Source organism: Onychostoma macrolepis, chromosome 24 (genome assembly GCF_012432095.1).
Source record: "Onychostoma macrolepis isolate SWU-2019 chromosome 24, ASM1243209v1, whole genome shotgun sequence".
NCBI classification, from domain to species: domain Eukaryota; kingdom Metazoa; phylum Chordata; class Actinopteri; order Cypriniformes; family Cyprinidae; genus Onychostoma; species Onychostoma macrolepis.
Genome location: NC_081178.1, coordinates 11469693 through 11491067, shown reverse-complemented (window position 1 = coordinate 11491067; position 21375 = coordinate 11469693). Strand labels below are relative to the sequence as shown.

The window sequence follows — 21375 nt, the reverse complement described above, 5'->3', positions numbered from 1 at the left end:
TCCCACAATTTTCAGGCTCAAGACGCAATCAACGTCCCTAGATTTGTTGGTTGCGGCTTGTTTGTGCAATTAGAAATATGGTGGAAAGTCTAGACCGAACAAATGACAACATACAAAATAGCATGCAGAAAACATGATTTAAAAACAAAAAAATCTACAATGTAAAAAATGTTTTGTTTTTTTGCATTCGGTTTTAGTGCTGACTCTCCCACTGAAAATGAACTGGGATCGTGTGGTTACCATGTACCTTGCAAAATGGCCTTTAGGTTTAATACCCAACCTCAAATAATTGATTTTGAATGCTTGATTTGGTTTGAGTCACTGTCAGGACAATGCCATTGTCAAGATTCAACATGGTGGAATCTCAACCTCTCTGATCTTACTGCCCCAACACATGAATCATCCAAAAGACCTGTTTTGACTGCATGAAACACGCCAACTCAGATGTTATACTCATAAACACTTAACAATGTGGTGACCTCGAACATATATTGAAAGATATGATTTTGCTTAGCCAACATTTTTGTATTTATCCAACCTGACACTGTTGGAATGTCAATGTAATTAACTGACACGACCAGAGCTGTGCATTAACCTTAAGCACAGCTTGTTGCGTTCATTGATTCACTCGCTCTCTATCTGTCTATTCCAGGAATCCATACTGACATTTCTTGAATACAGAGCACTCATAAACACTATACCATACCAATGCTCAACCACACAACCCCGATACAAAGCGAAGAACTGAATGAAAACTACAGTGGCCCCAGAACACTTTTTTGTTGATACTCCACCCCAAAAAAAGAAAATTCACTCAGGATTTGCATACACAGCATTGTTTTCACCTAAAAAGAGAAAACATTTTATTTTGGCTTGAAAATGCAAACTTTTGACAGACTTTCAAAGAGCAAGTTTGTGAAAATGGTAGCATTATTGATGTGTAAACAACAAAAACGCAAATTTGTGAAAACGGTGAAATCGTGCACACACCTGTAGTGTTTCTTTACATCGCCAACTACTGGCCTGGCATGCATAATACAGTGTTTTTAGTTGTTTTCGGGAATCTGTGTGAACGGGGATCGTTTTGACAACTTTGTTGTCTTTTCGCGAAACATTTCAAAAACGCAAAGGAAAAGCATTTACGTTTTAGTATAACATCATGTAAATGTACCCTTAGATTATCTTGAAGATTTCCAGAAGAATAATTCCATCTTTGTGAGTCCATAATATATAATGCAAGTGCATAGTATCCTAAACACTTCATAAATGAAAGCAAGCACAATGATAACATTCAGGACTGCATTTCCCAAAAGCCTAAGTACATCATAGATTCACCGATGGAGCTTCGATTAACTTAGGCTTACGATGCTTTTGGAAAAACAATGTCTTTTGAAGCCAAAAACAAAAATGTATAAGAAAAATACTAATATTCAAAACTTTTTAAACTATGAAATAATGCTAACTACATCTGGATACTGGATCACATCCAAGTTTGTGTTAACTTAAAAGGATAATTTTCCCAAAAATTTAAATAAAATATATTTTTAAACACGCATGACTTTATTTTTTCTGTGGAACACAACAGAATTTTTTTAAAGAATGTTAGTAATCGAACAATTTTGGTGACCATTGACTTTCAATGTCTGGGGTAAAAAAACAAAAAAACTAAGAAAAATACTCAAATTCGCCATGTTCTACAGAAAAAAAAAATGATAGTAACTCAAAAGAATTTTCATTTTTGCTTGAACTGTCCCTTTAAGATAAGTTTTGGTATAAACTCTAGCATAATTTGTTTGCAGATACTGCTTGGATTAATAAATTGCTAATGCCATATTTTGAAGTGTGGCTTATTTTGAAGTTATTTTGTGTGGCTTAAGTGGTAAAATACCTTTCAGAACCACTGCATGGTTAAACCCACCCACCTCGTCGTCTGCGTTTGGCGTCTAGTACACCAACAATTGGGTCTATTTTATTTATTTTTATTTAATCCCAGGGGATACTAAACCCCTTAGAATAATCACAATCACTTCTAATAATGAGCAGAGCGAAAGTCAAACAGAACATACATTTACACTAACATCAGCTAATGGAACATTTGACAGATACAGTAATTACTATAAACACCAGGTGCAGATGGGATGAAAAATGACAATGCTGTCTCCTCAAACGCGACAACATGTGACAACACTGCAAAACTCTTTGCCACTCAGACTACAAAATGAAACCGCAATGAATGCACCAACAAGAACTGTTGCTTGCACAGCTATTGCGAACAAACCCTGAGGTCTTCAATTTCCATCATAAAGCACTTGGCACTGAGTCACACCGAAGTCATGCATGCATAATGTTCCTTACATAGGATAAACCCACCTGTACACTGTGTCAATGTCGACTGCATTCCTACATTGCAAAGTAACCACATGCTCTAGTAAAAGCATCATTCATAATAATGCAAGGCATCATATGTGCCGTTCTGCTTTGCTATCAATATCTTCATGGCAGAGGTTTCTCAAGAGACTGATCTGAACATAGATGTGAGGGCAATGACGCACTCAGGGTCACAGATGCAGCTGTCTATAAGTCTTTGTGAAGGGAAACACAGAATGGTGATTTATCAAGTCAAGTCAAGGTTAGGTTAAAGACAGCATGGCTGGGGTAGAGGCCATGAGTCTCCAGCATTTTATTCTATATTGGAGGCATTTATAAACTTGAGCTGGGTGTTTCTGATGCACAACAACCACCTCGTTCTATTGCTGTTCTAAAAGCAGGAGCTGCATCACAATTATGCTGATATTCAAACCAAATGTGAAAGTGAAATTGATTTTAAACAGCAGCACAATAAGAGACAAAATATAAATAACTTAGTTCCAAACAAATCCAGAGCAGGACTGTTGAGCATTTGTGAGGAACACACAGCAGTGGAGCTGCTGAATGAATGATTGTTTTTGAATGAAATGGTTGAATGAATGATTCAATGACTATTTTTTTCTGAATGAATCAGAGTTTTGGAACGAATTGTTTGAGTGAATCTTTTGTTCCTGAATAAATCAACGTTTTTAAACTAATCAGGTTCATGAATGATTCGATTATGTCATCTTAGTAAATGATGACTTCAGGCTTAATATCATTGCAATATTGTTGCAGTGGTCATTGTTGTTATACTGGTGTTTTGTACACTGTAGTGCTGTCTAACGATTAATCACATCCAAAATAAGTTTTTGTTTACATAAATAATAATAATAATTGTTTACATTCTATATAAATACAAAAAAATGCATGTATACATTTAAGAAAAATGTTATGTTTATATATTAAACGTTTATATATATATAATATAAAATATAAATATATAAATGTATATACATGTAAATATTTTCAAAATATATACTGAATGTGTCTGTATTTATATATATGTAATAAATAAACAGTACACAAATATATTAAGTAAACAAAAACTTTTATTTTGGTGTTTGACAGCACTAAAATTAAGTATTTTTACTTATTAGAGGCTTTATGAAGATACACAGGCAAAATTATATATATATATATATATATATATATATTAGTGGTGGGCCGTTATCGGCGTTAACGTGCTGCGTTAACGTGAGACTCTTATCGGGCGATAAAAAAAATATCGCCGTTAATCTATTCTCAAAGTTGGGCTGGGAGCTGGGTCTATACTACGCAAGCTATGATGACTTTCATCTTGATATTTTAGCGCGGATGTATACCTAGCCGAATTGCACTGTAGGGGGCGAGAACGAGTCTTCGAACGTGTGTGTGTATGCGTGCTAACATGGATGCAGCTATGAAGCCGCCGGGTTTGCTTCAGGGAAAATTTATTTTTAAGAAGCTTCCCAATGGAAATTGGCAAGTCATTTCTGTCTCTACATGGTCAAGCTCTCTGTATCGCGCGCACAGCGGAGTTCCGCCCCGGTTCGCACACACACACACACACACACACACACACACACACAAACAAACAAACAAACGTAAGCGCACACACAAGTGAGCACACTCCCACTCCTATTTGTAAATATTAAGCCGCAAAAACGTCTATTTAAATATGACTTCTGTGTGTCTCTGTGTTAATGTATGGCGCAGACGCACGGGTTTGTTCACTACTCATACAGAAGACCGCGTGACGCTTGCGGCGATATTAACGACTGTCGTCTCACTAAATGAGGACGTAAATACATGAACAACATCTCCAGAATAGGGATGCAACGATTATAGATTTTGTTGGTACGATTATAGTCTGAGGAATAATCACGGTTTCACGGTTATTACGATTATTATGCATTTATTCATTTCACAACATAAAATCACATAAACACTCTTTAGATATTAAAGTGTTATTTATTGCTGCCTTTTGAAACAGAAATAACACAGTAACCAATAATACAGCACAAAATAATAATACTAAAGAAAAAAAAAAAGTCCATCTCTCCTATTGGAATTAAAAAAGGTGACCTCTGCTCTGTAAACATCCATGTAAGTATTTCCATTTTGAAAATAACAAATGTATTTGATGTTTTCATTTCATTCTTTCTACATTTCTTTTGGACCTGAGGTACAGAACTTGGAAAGATGGTGAAAAATAAATTGACTTATGAATAATACTATAACAGGGATGATAAATCACAATATTAATGAAGTATTATTAATATATGACTAATATTAACTTTATTTATCCCACAGAGGACACTGTTACTAATGAGGGGAATAAACTAAACTATTATTGTAATCAACTGTCATCAATACTTATTCATTTTAATAATCTTTATTCATCTGATTTTACATAAGGCCTGAGAAAATCATGTCTATTATTTTAGTTTGTGAGATCGAGATCGAGCTGCCCACAAACATTTAGGAGGACAGAAACGTGTTGTCAACGCTGCCCAGCAACTTTCATTAATAAAATAGCTTAGATACTGGATCGCTACATTATATTAATCAGCAAAGAGGGGGTAAAATGACTGTTTAAATAACTAAACTCAAATCTTCATTGTTTGTAGTGAGGCAGATGCAGGTAGGCTAAAGCCTCGTTTATACTCGCGCCTGGCTCCGCCGCGAGCCTCCGCTGACTGCGCGCGCTTCACACACGCTCGCGCTCTCTCTCACTGCACTATTTCATCTCTGAAGCGGCAGAATGTTCGAGCTAACGAACGTCGCGTCAGGTGGTCCTTGCCTTCACGTCGTGCATTAAAATCGTTTATTGCACAGCCAGAACAGGTTGGCTAGCTGTGCATTATCCCTTATGTATTCACTCTTTAACAGCGATTTTTACGGCAATATTGATGTACCCAAATTTAAAATGGTCCCACACTATCGAATTCAGTCATTTCTCTGGTGGAAATAAAGGATCGCTGTTTGGTTCCTCTGTCATAGTTAATCTAGTAGCCTCTGTGTCTCTGATAAGCACGGCATTTTAAGCTGGTGCACCGCTAGTGTAACTTTGTTTTCGTTTTGCTCATGTTTCAACAGTTCCATTCCATACAACAGAAACACTCGGTGTAGCGGAGCCTTTACGATTAATTAACCGTGACGTTTTAAAGCGCGGTTAATCGTAAAACCGGTAAATCGCTGCATCCCTACTCCAGAACTGCTCTGAGAGTCACTTAATGAGCATTCGAGCGTTTCATTTGAGAAAAACTATCCTCACGGCAACCCGTCAAAATAAAAGTTCGGTTTCACTTGAAGACATTGGGCAGAACGTAATAGGCTACTACTACTAAAACTATTAAAACCTTATCTTTAAGGAATAATCATACAATGTCTTCAATGTTATTATCAATATTAAATTCTTGATGACTGCTAGTTGTTTACTACTAGTAGTGAACTTATTCTGATCTACTTGGCAGAATTCAAATGAGCCATTTTAATCTAGATTAATCTAGATTAATTCCAAGATTACAGTGAGATTAATCTAGATTAAAAAATTATCTATGCCCACCACTAATATATATATAAAAATTCAAAACAATACTTTTAATGTTCAAGTACAGTATTCAATAATTTTTCTATTTATCATCCTTCCAGGGTTGATTTTGCAATAATGATCGCCTGACTGTACTGTACTCTATCAATTTTCGATTTTTCCATGTTTGCTGTGACAAATTAATCTCATAGAAAACTTTATTTGGATTTGGAGTTTATAACAAAAAAAAGGTTTTCACAAAAGTACCAATTTGTTTTTATACTCTGCCTACAATGTGCTTTGGTTGGAGCAAGATGGCCAAAAATAAAATATTGATAAAAAATAATCCAGAAATAATCAACAATGATGTCAACTGAATGTTTTTTTTTTTTTTTTAAATCACTCAATAGAACATCGCAATCAAAATACCATTGCTTAGCTAGAACTAGCCCAGCATTGCCTTGTATAAGCAGAGTAATGCATCAAATTGCCACTCTGCCACAGTAATGCATATCTGAGGACTGACCTCCAATTTCACAGGCCCTCCACAGAATAACACCAAACACCTTTTTACAAGCACTGCTCTCTTTTATTAACCATCCTTAGGTCACTCAAGGGCATCACCTGAGTGCCACAAGATGCTTTCTGTAAATCACAGCATGCATTTGTATTTGTCAATGCAGAAGCATGTTTTTGTCCCTGAGTGGACAAGGACAGCTCTCGAGTGCACGTCCACATTAAAACAAAGCAGAGAAAAAGCTCCTTGGTGCCCCAGTAATAATGACTGTGTTGAAAAGGAAGTTTGCACCTAAGCTTTGATCAATAGAAGGGGGAAGGCGAAGGGCAGACCCCTTTATTTTCCAAAGGCAATCCCTTATTCTCTCCAGCTCTACGGGATACACTGGCAAATCAATAACCCCTATTCAATCACACTCATTTATCTTCATCCCTCAGTCTCCTTCTTCCTCTATGTTCTCTCGTGCTGCAGATGGCTCATAACTCTGTTTATCGCTCCACATCAGCAACCGTAATACGATAACATCTGCCAAAGATTTTCTCGCAAGTGTTGCGGCCAGTATTGGCTGCTGTGTTTGACGGTTTACTGAGCACTTTAACCACATTTTTAGCCACATGATGAATGTTAATAACTTGCTAATGTGCTTTTTGTTTTTAAATCACAGCGTGTTATTGACAGATTTCACATATGTGGATTACAACTCCCAAACACCTGTCTAAGATACATTTTGTGGCAGCTGGTCATGGCAATTACGAATTTCACACAACTTGTGGATAACAACTGCTTTAGATAGTTTTGACACTTGAGAAGAGTTATGTCTTTGCATTCTGTCTGTTTCTTGCGGTTCGGGTTGTACCATGTGCCGCTTTCAGGTGGAAAGGTCAAAGACTGTCTTTTTGTCATTTTGAATAGTTTAGCGTTTCACCCAAGGACACAGTTTGCCCTTACAAAATCATCCAAAAAACACTTTTTAGCAGTGCTTCACACTTGCCGAAGGCTGAGGATGTCTAAAGTTATTATGAGCTGCAGCACTTGGGGCAGTGTGCGGTTAGCATACCTGTCCTCCCTCATCCCCTCATCTCTAGGGAGGAAACACCAGAACAAATCAGAAATAGCCTTCATTAGAGTCATAACCCGATTACAGCTTATCACGCTGCAAAATATACACAAAAATGCAATTAAATAAGCCATTTTCTCAAGAGAGCAAGCTAGAATTTTGTCACAAGGAACAAGTGCCGTTAAGTGTTTAGGTCATTGGCTATTTGTCTTGTGTTTCATTTGAGAAAACTATCCTCACGGCAACCCGTCAAAATAAAAGTTCGGTTTCACTTGAAGACATTGGGCAGAACGTAATAGGCTACTACTACTAAAACTATTAAAACCTTATCTTTAAGGAATAATCATACAATGTCTTCAATGTTATTATCAATATTAAATTCTTGATGACTGCTAGTTGTTTACTACTAGTAGTGAACTTATTCTGATCTACTTGGCAGAATTCAAATGAGCCATTTTAATCTAGATTAATCTAGATTAATTCCAAGATTACAGTGAGATTAATCTAGATTAAAAAAAATTATCTATGCCCACCACTAATATATATATAAAAATTCAAAACAATACTTTTAATGTTCAAGTACAGTATTCAATAATTTTTCTATTTATCATCCTTCCAGGGTTGATTTTGCAATAATGATCGCCTGACTGTACTGTACTCTATCAATTTTCGATTTTTTCCATGTTTGCTGTGACAAATTAATCTCATAGAAAACTTTATTTGGATTTGGAGTTTATAACAAAAAAAAAAAAGGTTTTCACAAAAGTACCAATTTGTTTTTATACTCTGCCTACAATGTGCTTTGGTTGGAGCAAGATGGCCAAAAAATAAAATATTGATAAAAAATAATCCAGAAATAATCAACAATGATGTCAACTGAATGTTTTTTTTTTTTTTTTTTAAATCACTCAATAGAACATCGCAATCAAAATACCATTGCTTAGCTAGAACTAGCCCAGCATTGCCTTGTATAAGCAGAGTAATGCATCAAATTGCCACTCTGCCACAGTAATGCATATCTGAGGACTGACCTCCAATTTCACAGGCCCTCCACAGAATAACACCAAACACCTTTTTACAAGCACTGCTCTCTTTTTATTAACCATCCTTAGGTCACTCAAGGGCATCACCTGAGTGCCACAAGATGCTTTCTGTAAATCACAGCATGCATTTGTATTTGTCAATGCAGAAGCATGTTTTTGTCCCTGAGTGGACAAGGACAGCTCTCGAGTGCACGTCCACATTAAAACAAAGCAGAGAAAAAGCTCCTTGGTGCCCCAGTAATAATGACTGTGTTGAAAAGGAAGTTTGCACCTAAGCTTTGATCAATAGAAGGGGGAAGGCGAAGGGCAGACCCCTTTATTTTCCAAAGGCAATCCCTTATTCTCTCCAGCTCTACGGGATACACTGGCAAATCAATAACCCCTATTCAATCACACTCATTTATCTTCATCCCTCAGTCTCCCTTCTTCCTCTATGTTCTCTCGTGCTGCAGATGGCTCATAACTCTGTTTATCGCTCCACATCAGCAACCGTAATACGATAACATCTGCCAAAGATTTTCTCGCAAGTGTTGCGGCCAGTATTGGCTGCTGTGTTTGACGGTTTACTGAGCACTTTAACCACATTTTTAGCCACATGATGAATGTTAATAACTTGCTAATGTGCTTTTTGTTTTTAAATCACAGCGTGTTATTGACAGATTTCACATATGTGGATTACAACTCCCAAACACCTGTCTAAGATACATTTTGTGGCAGCTGGTCATGGCAATTACGAATTTCACACAACTTGTGGATAACAACTGCTTTAGATAGTTTTGACACTTGAGAAGAGTTATGTCTTTGCATTCTGTCTGTTTCTTGCGGTTTGGGTTGTACCATGTGCCGCTTTCAGGTGGAAAGGTCAAAGACTGTCTTTTTGTCATTTTGAATAGTTTAGCGTTTCACCCAAGGACACAGTTTGCCCTTACAAAATCATCCAAAAAACACTTTTTAGCAGTGCTTCACACTTGCCGAAGGCTGAGGATGTCTAAAGTTATTATGAGCTGCAGCACTTGGGGCAGTGTGCGGTTAGCATACCTGTCCTCCCTCATCCCCTCATCTCTAGGGAGGAAACACCAGAACAAATCAGAAATAGCCTTCATTAGAGTCATAACCCGATTACAGCTTATCACGCTGCAAAATATACACAAAAAATGCAATTAAATAAGCCATTTTCTCAAGAGAGCAAGCTAGAATTTTGTCACAAGGGAACAAGTGCCGTTAAGTGTTTAGGTCATTGGCTATTTGTCTTGTGTTCGCTCATAAATTAAATAGAGCAAAAAGATTCCTGAAGTAAAAACACAGTTAATTGTTTCCTCAGAGACAATGATTTTTAACAATAAACTACAAACATTTACAGACAGACCTACTATTATGGAGGACCAAACCTGCAGAAATGAAAAATAAAAGCATGAATAAATAGATAAGTAAATGTAATAATAGGAAAATAAATAAAGGTATAAACGACTTGATAAAACAAATATATAATTCATTAGTAATCCAATTTTTTCATGAATTTATTTTTATTTTTAATTATTTTTTCTTAATTTATTATATTTATTTATTTTTTATTTTAATTTACTTTCATTTATTTTTATTATATTTAAATTGATTTAAAATATTAATTAATTAATTTTTAAATTGATTTATTTATATGCCCATTTTTTATGTTTATTTATTCCCGCATGTATTTATTTCCAGATTTATTCATTCATTTTTTTACTTTTCTGTGTGCAACATGCAAATTAGGGAGGCGGTTTTTGCAGAGCTCAGGTAAATTTAAAAATAAATAAAGGTATAAATATAAAAATAAGCGAATGCTTAAAAATAATTTCTGCAGGTTTGGTCCTCCATACTATGAGCTGTGAGATTGTTAAATAATGACATACAGTATTAAGTAGATTATGTAGTGATTTCAAAGTAATTTTATTTATTTAATAATATAATCATTTTAATAATATTCTTAAAATAATTAAAAATGTTTTAAGGGCATGTTTTAATGTTTTAATTCTAGGGAAGAGCCACACATGTTGATATTGTCATGTGACCTACACTTCACTGCCATTCACAGACCCTCTCCTGTGGCCTCATGGGATAGTAAAGTGTCCACACTGCAGAATCTCACAGCAAGTACACTGTAAAAAAAAAGTTGAGCCAACTTAAAATTAAGGCAACCAGCTTCAGCAGATTTTTGAGTTCTCTCAACTTGTCGTTTTAAATTTATACAACAAACATTTGAGAATCTCCCACAAAAATGAGTTGAGCAAACTCAAAAATCTGCTGAAGCTGGTTGCCTTAATTTTAAGTTGGTTCAACTTTTTTTACATTTTTTTTTACAGTGTAGTAGGTTATGTTGGTAATTTTCCTCTACTGTTTTTTGAGTGAATTCAGATACTCTTTTACAGTAGGGTAGCAGCAATATGGTACAATCGTCTATCTTCAAATAATTTTGAATACATTTTTAATCTTGGATCTCTTTTGAACTTTTTATTGAAATCCCCAGGGAGAAAATTACTGCCAAAAACACTTCCGCAACCAAGGTTGCTAAAAAAGTGGGCGGTCCCAGTTGTGCTCCATTCAGCACAGCCTTGCCTTTAGAGTATATGAATCACATTCAGTCACACTCAGACTAACAAGCTCATGCTCTCATTCAAACAACTTCCCTCCCTCCACACTATAAAAGACCAAAGTGCAAAATCAAAGACACTCAATCAGACATCTATATGAGGAGAAATACTGTGTGCATAAGCATATCAAACTGCATCTCTATACTGACTCCTTAAAGGTGCTGTATGTAGGATTGACACCGAGTGGTTGAACTAGGTATTGCAGTCCAAATTCAAAATATTGGAGACGGTTATTTTCACCCGGCCCCTCCTCCTCAGACTTATTAAAGACATCAACAGGAACGAGCGCACATGACAATGAATTCAATTAAATATGCTGTGTTTTCCACCAACTGGCAACCCGCGGTGCCGAAATACAATTGGGTAAACTGGCAGTGGGCGGGTTTCACAAACCATAACAAACACAGACATTCCTGGCCGGAATGCACATTTTCAAAGGAGAATAACTGACTGTAGCATTGTTTTTTAGATAAACAAGTATGTTAACTTAGCATGTTTCTTAAATATCTGCAAACATATTATGGTATTTTTATGCTTTAGTAGAGTCAAAATCCTACATACAGCATCTTTAAATGGCTTTAGTGTAGTTAGCTACTTTGTGTTAGTAGCTACGTACCTTTCAGCTGCTTGACAGTAGCCGTTTTACATTATGAGCAACTTGTACCATTTCAAAGTAACATCTCCAGCACTAACAGTGTGTAGTCCTCAGCTCTGCAGAGACTAAACAGCACCATTGCTAGACTGCAGTAGCCTTAATTAGCCCAACCATGAGTGTCACCAGAACTCACGACTAATTATCTGCTGTCGAGTTTTCCAGGAGCGCTGCAACACCGAGCAGATGCAGAGCTGCTTTCTATAATGGCAACATGCGATCGTCGCTGTCTAATTAACGAAAAAAATGGAAAATAAAAGTTTTTAGTGATTTAATTAATACTATCACACAGATCAGCGACTCCTTTAAAAGTAAATAAAGTATTATAATTGAGTGGTGCTGAGAGAAAAGTGCATTCAAACAAAGGAAAAGTAGAAAAATATTGACGAATGGAAATAAATGGAAAATAAAAGTTTTCAGTGATTTAATTAATACCATCATGCATATAAACGACTCCTTTAAAAATAAATAAAGTGTTATCATACTGAGAGAGGTGTTAATAAAAACAAGGGAAAAAACATGACAAATAGATGAACACTAGAAATATTGGTAACACTTAGTTTAGGGACCAATTCTTATTATTAACTAGTTGCTTATTAGCATGCATATTACTAGCATACTGACTGTTTATTAGTACTTATAAAGCACATATTAATGCCTTATTCTGCATGAGCATATGGTTTGCCACCAATAGCCAATACTAAAATAATGGTGCTTGTTAAGGCATGCTTCACTGTTACTTTTTTTCTTTTCATATTTAGTGTAAGGTTTGTGACTCACATAACTCATTCCATACAGTTTGTTCTATGGACATGAATTATACCTGAAATTGAAGTGAAAAGAGATGTTCTATTATTAACACCCTTGTAACCACCTAGAACACCATAGCAACTGCATAGCAAAACATTAAAATCACTCAGAGTACCTTAGCAACCACACAGAACACCTTAGCAACTGCATAGTAACACTATAAAATAATACAGAAAACTTTAGCAAATACCAAGCAATGCCTAACAACCACACAGAGTGCATTAGCAATTTAGAATCCATCAAATAATATGTACAACACGACACAGAGCCACAGAAGCAGGATAATATGCTAAATTACTTACATTTCTTTTAAATTAAATGTGAAGAATGCATTTAGATTTTTCAGTTTTTCTGAAGAAGTCTCTTATGCTCACCAAGGCTACATTTATTTGATCAAAAATACAGTACAATATTGCCAATAATTGTAATTTAAAATACCGTTAATCTTATATATATTTTAAAATGCATTCCTGTGTCATTACTCCAGTCTTCAGTGTCACATCATGATCCTTCAGAAATCAATCTAACATGCTGATTTGGTTCTCAAAAGGCATTTCTCATTATCAATGTTGAAAACAATTCTTATATGCTTAATGTTTTTTTTTTTGAAACCATCATATTTTTTCAGGGCTCTTTGATGAATAGAAAGTTCAAAAGAACAGCATTTATTTGAAACAGAAATCTTTTGTAACATAATAAATGTCTGTACTGTCATTTTTGGCCAGTTCAATGCATCTTTGCTGAATAAAAAACAAAACAAAAACAAAAAGATCAGTATTTCTGTAAGTCTGTAAAAACTGCAAAGACTTCAATGCATCTGGAAGCCGAAGTGCAAAAATGTGAAACAAATAACATACTTCCAAAAGCTATTGACTAAGAGACAGTTAGAGAATACGTAACAAGTCAGAGACTACTTAACAGTCTATTTTAGCCAGAAATCTCACTCTATATGCTTAGAAGCCATCTAAGATCATAATCGCAGGAAACAGTGTATCACATGATAAAATATTTATTCTTATTAACTTGTTTATGTATTCAAATTATTTATTTGCACAAGACAGAAAAACAGTAGACAGAAAAAGATGAGCTGGCGGTATAAAGACCCAGCAGGATTAGCCTTTGATAAGTCAACTGCTTTACTGTGATATGAATGGAAGATTACAAAACAGAGCTCCATTATGGCTACAAAATCACTTCCTTCTCATTTATGTCACGACTAAATGTTTACTGAGAATCCTGAATATGATTTTACCGTCTAAAGACACTAAAGACTGGAGTAATTCAGCCTTGCCATCACAAGCAAATAGCATTTTAAAACATATTAAAATAATTTCACAATATTACTGTTTTTAATGTATTTTTGATCAAATAAATGAAGCCTTGTTGAAGACTTCTTACCGACCCCAAACTTTTGAACAGTAGTGTATGTAGACTAAAATTTAAAATAAAATAAAAATAAAATAAGACCAAAACACTAAACTAAAACATGAAAATAAATTAATGAATGAATAAATAAATACATTTTTTAAATTAAAAAAATCTTACCGACCCAAAGTTTTGAACAGTAGGGTATGTAAACTAAAATGAAAATAAAACCTAAAACAAGAAATAGAAAAATAGAAATAAAAAAACCTAAATTAAAATAAAAAAGTCAAAGTAACAACATCAAAGATAAAATAAGACAAAAACACTAAGGGTGCTTTCACTTCTGGCCCATTCCCCCCTTAGCTCGGTTTGTTTGGGCATGTGAGAACATAGCAATCGTGCTCAGATCCGCGCCAAAACAATTGGTCCGAGATCGCCTGAACGAGGTGGACTCGGCTCGATTGAAAACGAATTCTGGAGCGGTTCGGTTGTAGTGAGAAAGCAATCCGATCCAACGGACCAGGCTATATCACAATGTATGATGGGTAATTACGTAAGTTGCGTGAAAAGCATTAGCTTTGTTGTTTTGCTAATATCTCAAAACGAACCTTTGAATGTCTGTGGGTGAGCACGTCTTTGCCATTCAAAATCAAAGCGCACTTTTTCATTTTATAATGCCGTCTTATTGCACTTCTTCATAGTAGGTGCATTTTAAAAATGTTTTCCCGATGAATCCTGGACTCCTGCTCAAAATGACAAATTAATATAACGACAGCTACAAAAACCCAAAAAAACAACAAGCCCGCGAAGCTGTTGTCGTTCCATCCTAACGGATGACAGCCATGACAGCTAAGCAGAATCCCAGAAAATAATGAGAGAACAGTTTACTCGCGCGTGACTTGTATTAACAAATTTTGTCCATTTAGAAACTTTGCTGTGTGAAAGCAAACCGCACCAAGAATAAAAAACAACATTGTAATAATTTTAATCCCTGTTTAGGAACAAAGCAATTGATCTACAGGTGTGAAAGCACCCTAAATTAAACCGTGAAAATAAATAAATATGTTTTCAAATTAAAACATTTTTTACAGTCCCCAAACTTTTGAACAGCAGTGTATGTAAACTAAAATTAAAATAAAACTTAAAAAATACAAATAGAAAAATAAAAACAAGGAGCCTAAATTAAAATAAAGTATAAGTAACATCATCAAAACTAAGACCAAAACACTAAACTAAATAAATAAATCTTAAGATACATAATCAAATCAAAACTAAATAAAATGGAAATGAAAGTAAAATTAAAAATAAAATAAAATAAAATAAGACCAAAACACTAAACTAAAACATGAAAATAAATTAATGAATGAATAAATAAATACATTTTTAAATTAAAAAATCTTACCGACCCAAAGTTTTGAACAGTAGGGTATGTAAACTAAAATGAAAATAAAACCTAAAACAAGAAATAGAAAAATAGAAATAAAAAAACCTAAATTAAAATAAAAAAGTCAAAGTAACAACATCAAAGATAAAATAAGACAAAAACACTAAGGGTGCTTTCACTTCTGGCCCATTCCCCTTAGCTCGGTTTGTTTGGGCATGTGAGAACATAGCAATCGTGCTCAGATCCGCCAAAACAATTGGTCCGAGATCGCCTGAACGAGGTGGACTCGGCTCGATTGAAAACGAATTCTGGAGCGGTTCGGTTGTAGTGAGAAAGCAATCCGATCCAACGGACCAGGCTATATCACAATGTATGATGGGTAATTACGTAAGTTGCGTGAAAAGCATTAGCTTTGTTGTTTTGCTAATATCTCAAAACGAACCTTTGAATGTCTGTGGGTGAGCACGTCTTTGCCATTCAAAATCAAAGCGCACTTTTTCATTTTATAATGCCGTCTTATTGCACTTCTTCATAGTAGGTGCATTTTAAAAATGTTTTCCCGATGAATCCTGGACTCCTGCTCAAAATGACAAATTAATATAACGACAGCTACAAAAAAACCCAAAAAAACAACAAGCCCGCGAAGCTGTTGTCGTTCCATCCTAACGGATGACAGCCATGACAGCTAAGCAGAATCCCAGAAAATAATGAGAGAACAGTTTACTCGCGCGTGACTTGTATTAACAAATTTTGTCCATTTAGAAACTTTGCTGTGTGAAAGCAAACCGCACCAAGAATAAAAAACAACATTGTAATAATTTTAATCCCTGTTTAGGAACAAAGCAATTGATCTACAGGTGTGAAAGCACCCTAAATTAAACCGTGAAAATAAATAAATATGTTTTCAAATTAAAACATTTTTTACAGTCCCCAAACTTTTGAACAGCAGTGTATGTAAACTAAAATTAAAATAAAACTTAAAAAAATACAAATAGAAAAATAAAAACAAGGAGCCTAAATTAAAATAAAGTATAAGTAACATCATCAAAACTAAGACCAAAACACTAAACTAAATAAATAAATCTTAAGATACATAATCAAATCAAAACTAAATAAAATGGAAATGAAAGTAAAATTAAAAATAAAAATAGCCTCACTATAAAACAAGCTGGATGATCAGTTAACTAGTTGTCCATCATGATCCATATGCTTATATGTTGGATTTTAAATACTGAAACTTTCAGTACAGCGGGAACCTGGTTAGTCTCTACGGTGCTCTAAAACGGTAATCACTCACTTGTACTGTAATATAATATTCAATACTCAATTTACTGATAAGACTAAATATAAATTTCACCACAATACAAATGCAAGACTGACAAACATTTTGCAAGAAGTCTCAAAAAACTGATACACACAACCCCTGAAAACCCCTTCAGCAGCTGCGCTTCCAGCTCAAATTTGATCGATGTGTGTAGATTTGCCAGGTACATTTACTGTGACTATGAAAAAGGTCCATGCAGACTCACCTGGGATCCTTCTGAATGCTGTCGATGGAGGGCGAGCGGGCCAGGTTGCCCTCGGGTGGCAGGGCAGGGCCAGACTTGCTGTAGGGAGACTCCACTGAAGAGCAGTACGGCAACGTGCGGTAAGTATCCGTGTAATTGGCACCCTGACCGGAGGCATAGCCACCCCTGGGAAACGTCCCTGTGGCATTCTGGCTTCCTGTTCGCTGCAAGGGTACGGAGTCAACACCAGGGGAGGACGGGGCTATGGCAGGAGAGTAGGGACAAAACAAGAAGTTCAGGACCTGCTCACAGAACTGGTTCACTAGGTCTAGGTACAGGAACAATGAGAGGACAGTGAGAAGACAAGCAGACAAGACGTGATGCAATGAAAGAATGACAAGGAGGGAGCAGAAAGGAGAGGAAGAGACGACAGCAATAAGAACGACAGCAATTAAAAGCTCTTAACAGGTACATAATAGATACAAAGTGAGTGTTACTAGTCAAAACCTTTCTTGTCACATTTATAGACACATTTAATATTAAAACGTGGAAACAGAAGCCCATGTTGCAGATAAATAAAATTAAATAAAAAAAAAAGATTTATATGAGAAATAAAATGCATTTGTCAAGTTTTGGATGTGCAAAACTATATATTTTAACTAATTTGGTTAAACATTGCCTAAACGACTTCTTAACTAATCACAATCAGCCATACAAATGTTGCATTTCTTTAAAAGGGATGCTTTTAATTATTTTTTTTAAATTTATTTTATAAATTATTACTTTTATTCAGACATTTATAAAAGACAAACATTCTGTCATTTATAATGTGACAAAAAATTTCTATAAAAAAATTCTGAACTTTCTATTAATTAGAGAATCCTTAAAGTATAAATAAAATAAATAAAGGAGCACAGCTGTATTCAACATGGATAACAATAGCAAATATTTCTTGAGCACCAAATCATATTAAAATGATTCATGTGACACTGAAGACTGGATTAAAGGCTGCTGAAAATTCAGCTTTGCCATCACAGGAATAAATTACATTAAAAATAAAATAAAATAAACAACACCAACATTTTGAATGGTACTTTATGTAGACTAAAATTAAACTAAACCCTAAAACATAAGGAAAAAAAGAAAACTAAAATAAGACCTAAAAAAATAAACTAAGACAAAACCGAAATGAAAAATTTATGAAAAAATAACCTCACTATATGACAAGCTAATTGCTGGATGATTAGTTAACTAGTTGTCCATTGTGACCCATATACTGAAAATTTGCAGTACAAGTTCAATAAACTGCTTGATTAGTCTCTATAGTCCTCTAAAATGGTCTAAAACTTGTAATTAAATCATTCATCTCGATGCCTGATGACTCACTGATTGACCAAGCTTATGTAAGCTCTAATTTTAGTAGTGACCGTTTCAAAAACCTGTGAAAATGGAAAATGAATGTCCATGGCGAGACAGGATGGCATCAGATGAGGTTGACATCACAGGTCATGTGACTCCCTCGTTATCTTTATACAGGTGCAGCTGTATCTGATAACTCTAAGAGGCAGATCAATTTAATTGCGCGTTTGTTTGGTTTTTAACATATTGAGGTGACAGAGTGTATCCATTTCGCTCAATATGAGGGTAATGTGGCAGCCAGTGTCTGCTAGACAGTCACAGTGGAGTGTCTCATAAATCTGCAGTGCGAGACGATCAATGGCAGGGTTCAGAGTCTTTACCACAACACTGCCAGTGAAGCCGTAAAACAGGACTATTAGTCACCAAACACAAAGTGCACCCTGGGAGAAAAGACTCAATGTATCTTCGGAGACCATCCATGACTCTTCAGCTTCCTTTGGAGAAAATGTTGCACTCGCTCAGTGCAGGCTAACGATAATTAGACAGAGTTTGAGATTAATGAAGACCGGTTGAAAAAGGAAAAAAAGAGGGAGAGAGAGCTAGAAACAGGGTGAGAGAGGAGGGGGTGTCTGATGGATTGAATTAAGCTTCCTGAGCTGGAATATATAATGAGAAGCTGACGGACAGAGGAGAAGAAAAGTTCAGTGACCAGACAGAGATGTAACAAAGCAGACGTTTACACATTAATCAAAGCAGGCTACAAGATTTTTTTTTTTTCATCATGCCAGTAACTTAGATTTACATACACCCTGACAATATATTCAATGGGCCCATCATATAAATAAAGTAAAATAAACTGAAGACTATAAAAATGTAAACAATGAAACACTGAATAATAATAAAAACATAGAAATGTAATTAAAATATATAAATTAATATAACAACAACATTATATTAGTTCTTTACAAACAAATGTATGACAAATTAATGAATTAACGAATGAACGAACAAACACACATACACAAGTAAGTAAATAAATACACAAATAAACAGTTTGCAATAATGGCTGGAAATTATATAGCTATTATGTTTTTAATTAGTGCATGATGTATATATATATATGTGTGTGTGTATATATATATACAGTGAGGAAAATAAGTATTTGAACACCCTGCTATTTTGCAAGTTCTCCCACTTAGAAATCATGGAGGGTCTGAAATTGTCATCGTAGGTGCATGTCCACTGTGAGAGACATAATCTAAAAAAAAATCCAGAAATCACAATGTATGATTTTTAACTATTTATTTGTATGATACAGCTGCAAATAAGTATTTGAACACCTGAGAAAATCAATGTTAATATTTGGTACAGTAGCCTTTGTTTGCAATTACAGAGGTCAAACGTTTCCTGTAGTTTTCACCAGGTTTGCACACACTGCAGGAGGGATTTTGGCCCACTCCTCCACACAGATCTTCTCTAGATCAGTCAGGTTTCTGGCCTGTCGCTGAGAAACACGGAGTTTGAGCTCCCTCAAAGATTCTCTATTGGGTTTAGGTCTGGAGACTGGCTAGGCCACGCCAGAACCTTGATATGCTTCTTACAGAGCCACTCCTTGGTTATCCTGGCTGTGTGCTTGGTCATTGTCATGTTGGAAGACCCAGCCTCGACCCATCTTCAATGCTCTAACTGAGGGAAGGAGGTTGTTCCCCAAAATCTCGCAATACATGGCCCCGGTCATCCTCTCCTTAATACAGTGCAGTCGCCCTGTCCCATGTGCAGAAAAACACCCCCAAAGCATGATGCTACCACCCCCATGCTTCACAGTAGGGATGGTGTTGAGAAATAAAGACGAGGTGAGATCTTGCATGGAGCCCCAGTCCGAGGGAGATTGACAGTCATGTTTAGCTTCTTCCATTTTCTAATGATTGCTCCAACAGTGGACCTTTTTCACCAAGCTGCTTGGCAATTTCCCGTAGCCCTTTCCAGCCTTGTGGAGGTGTACAATTTTGGACAGCTCTTTGGTCTTGGCCATGTTAGTAGTTGGATTCTTACTGATTGTATGGGGTGGACCGGTGTCTTTATGCAGCTAACGACCTCAAACAGGTGCATCTAATTTAGGATAATAAATGGAGTGGAGGTGGACATTTTAAAGGCAGACTAACAGGTCTTTGAGGGTCAGAATTCTAGCTGATAGACAGGTGTTCAAATACTTATTTGCAGCTGTATCATACAAATAAATAGTTAAAAATCATACATTGTGATTTCTGGATTTTTTTTTTTAGATTGTCTCTCACAGTGGACATGCACCTACGATGACAATTTCAGACCCCTCCATGATTTCTAAGTGGGAGAACTTGCAAAATAGCAGGGTGTTCAAATACTTATTTTCCTCACTGTATATATATATATATATATATATATATATATATATATATATATATATATATATATATATATATATATATATATATATATATATATATATATATATATGTGCGTGTCTGTTGCTTTTATTAATTGTCATTTCAGGTTTACTTTTAGTCTAAAATTAAAATGCTGGCATTCAGTTATTTATTTAGTTAGTTTTCAGCCGATTCTTTCAAAACGAAGTAAATAAATAAATAATAATAATAAATAATAATTTAATAATATTACTTTATTTCACCTAGTTGTCACTTATTTAGTTTAGCAAAAATAACTAAAACCCTGAAATAAAAATTATATATAAAATATAAATTTTTCTATATATACACTGCCACTGCCAAACTACAATGATATTAAAATTACACTGAGCTAGACCTCATTAGCAACAACACTGTTCAATATAGCACACACACATACGCACACACACACAATTAAATTTATGAGGCATATATTCATTTGTTTATTTTATTTCTATTCAAAAAAGAAGCATAAATGTGGGTCTCTGATAAAAAGTAGATCACTTGAACTACACTTTATTTATTTTTTCATAATGAGGTGGCAGAGTATCCATTTGGCTCAATCTAAGAGTGTGGGTGTTTTGGCTTTGGGTTTACTCAAACTCATTACTCGAATGTGAAGATTTCAAATAACTCAATGTCTCTAACTGGTTTAGCATTGAAGGCCCCTAGGGCTTGATTTACAGCTCCAA

At 35.2% G+C, this 21375-nt stretch overlaps 1 protein-coding gene across 4 annotated transcripts in view; it reads right to left on the bottom strand.

Annotated features, from left to right (window-relative positions):
* ctnnd2a (catenin (cadherin-associated protein), delta 2a) overlaps positions 1 to 21375 on the bottom strand; it is a 320045-nt gene that overhangs the window by 103276 nt on the left and 195394 nt on the right. For all 4 annotated transcript variants that reach the window (XM_058765069.1, XM_058765068.1, XM_058765071.1 and 1 more), the window contains one exon: positions 16905 to 17145. In XM_058765069.1, coding sequence (XP_058621052.1) covers positions 16905 to 17145 — 241 coding nt within the window. The remainder of the gene's footprint in view (positions 1 to 16904; positions 17146 to 21375) is intronic.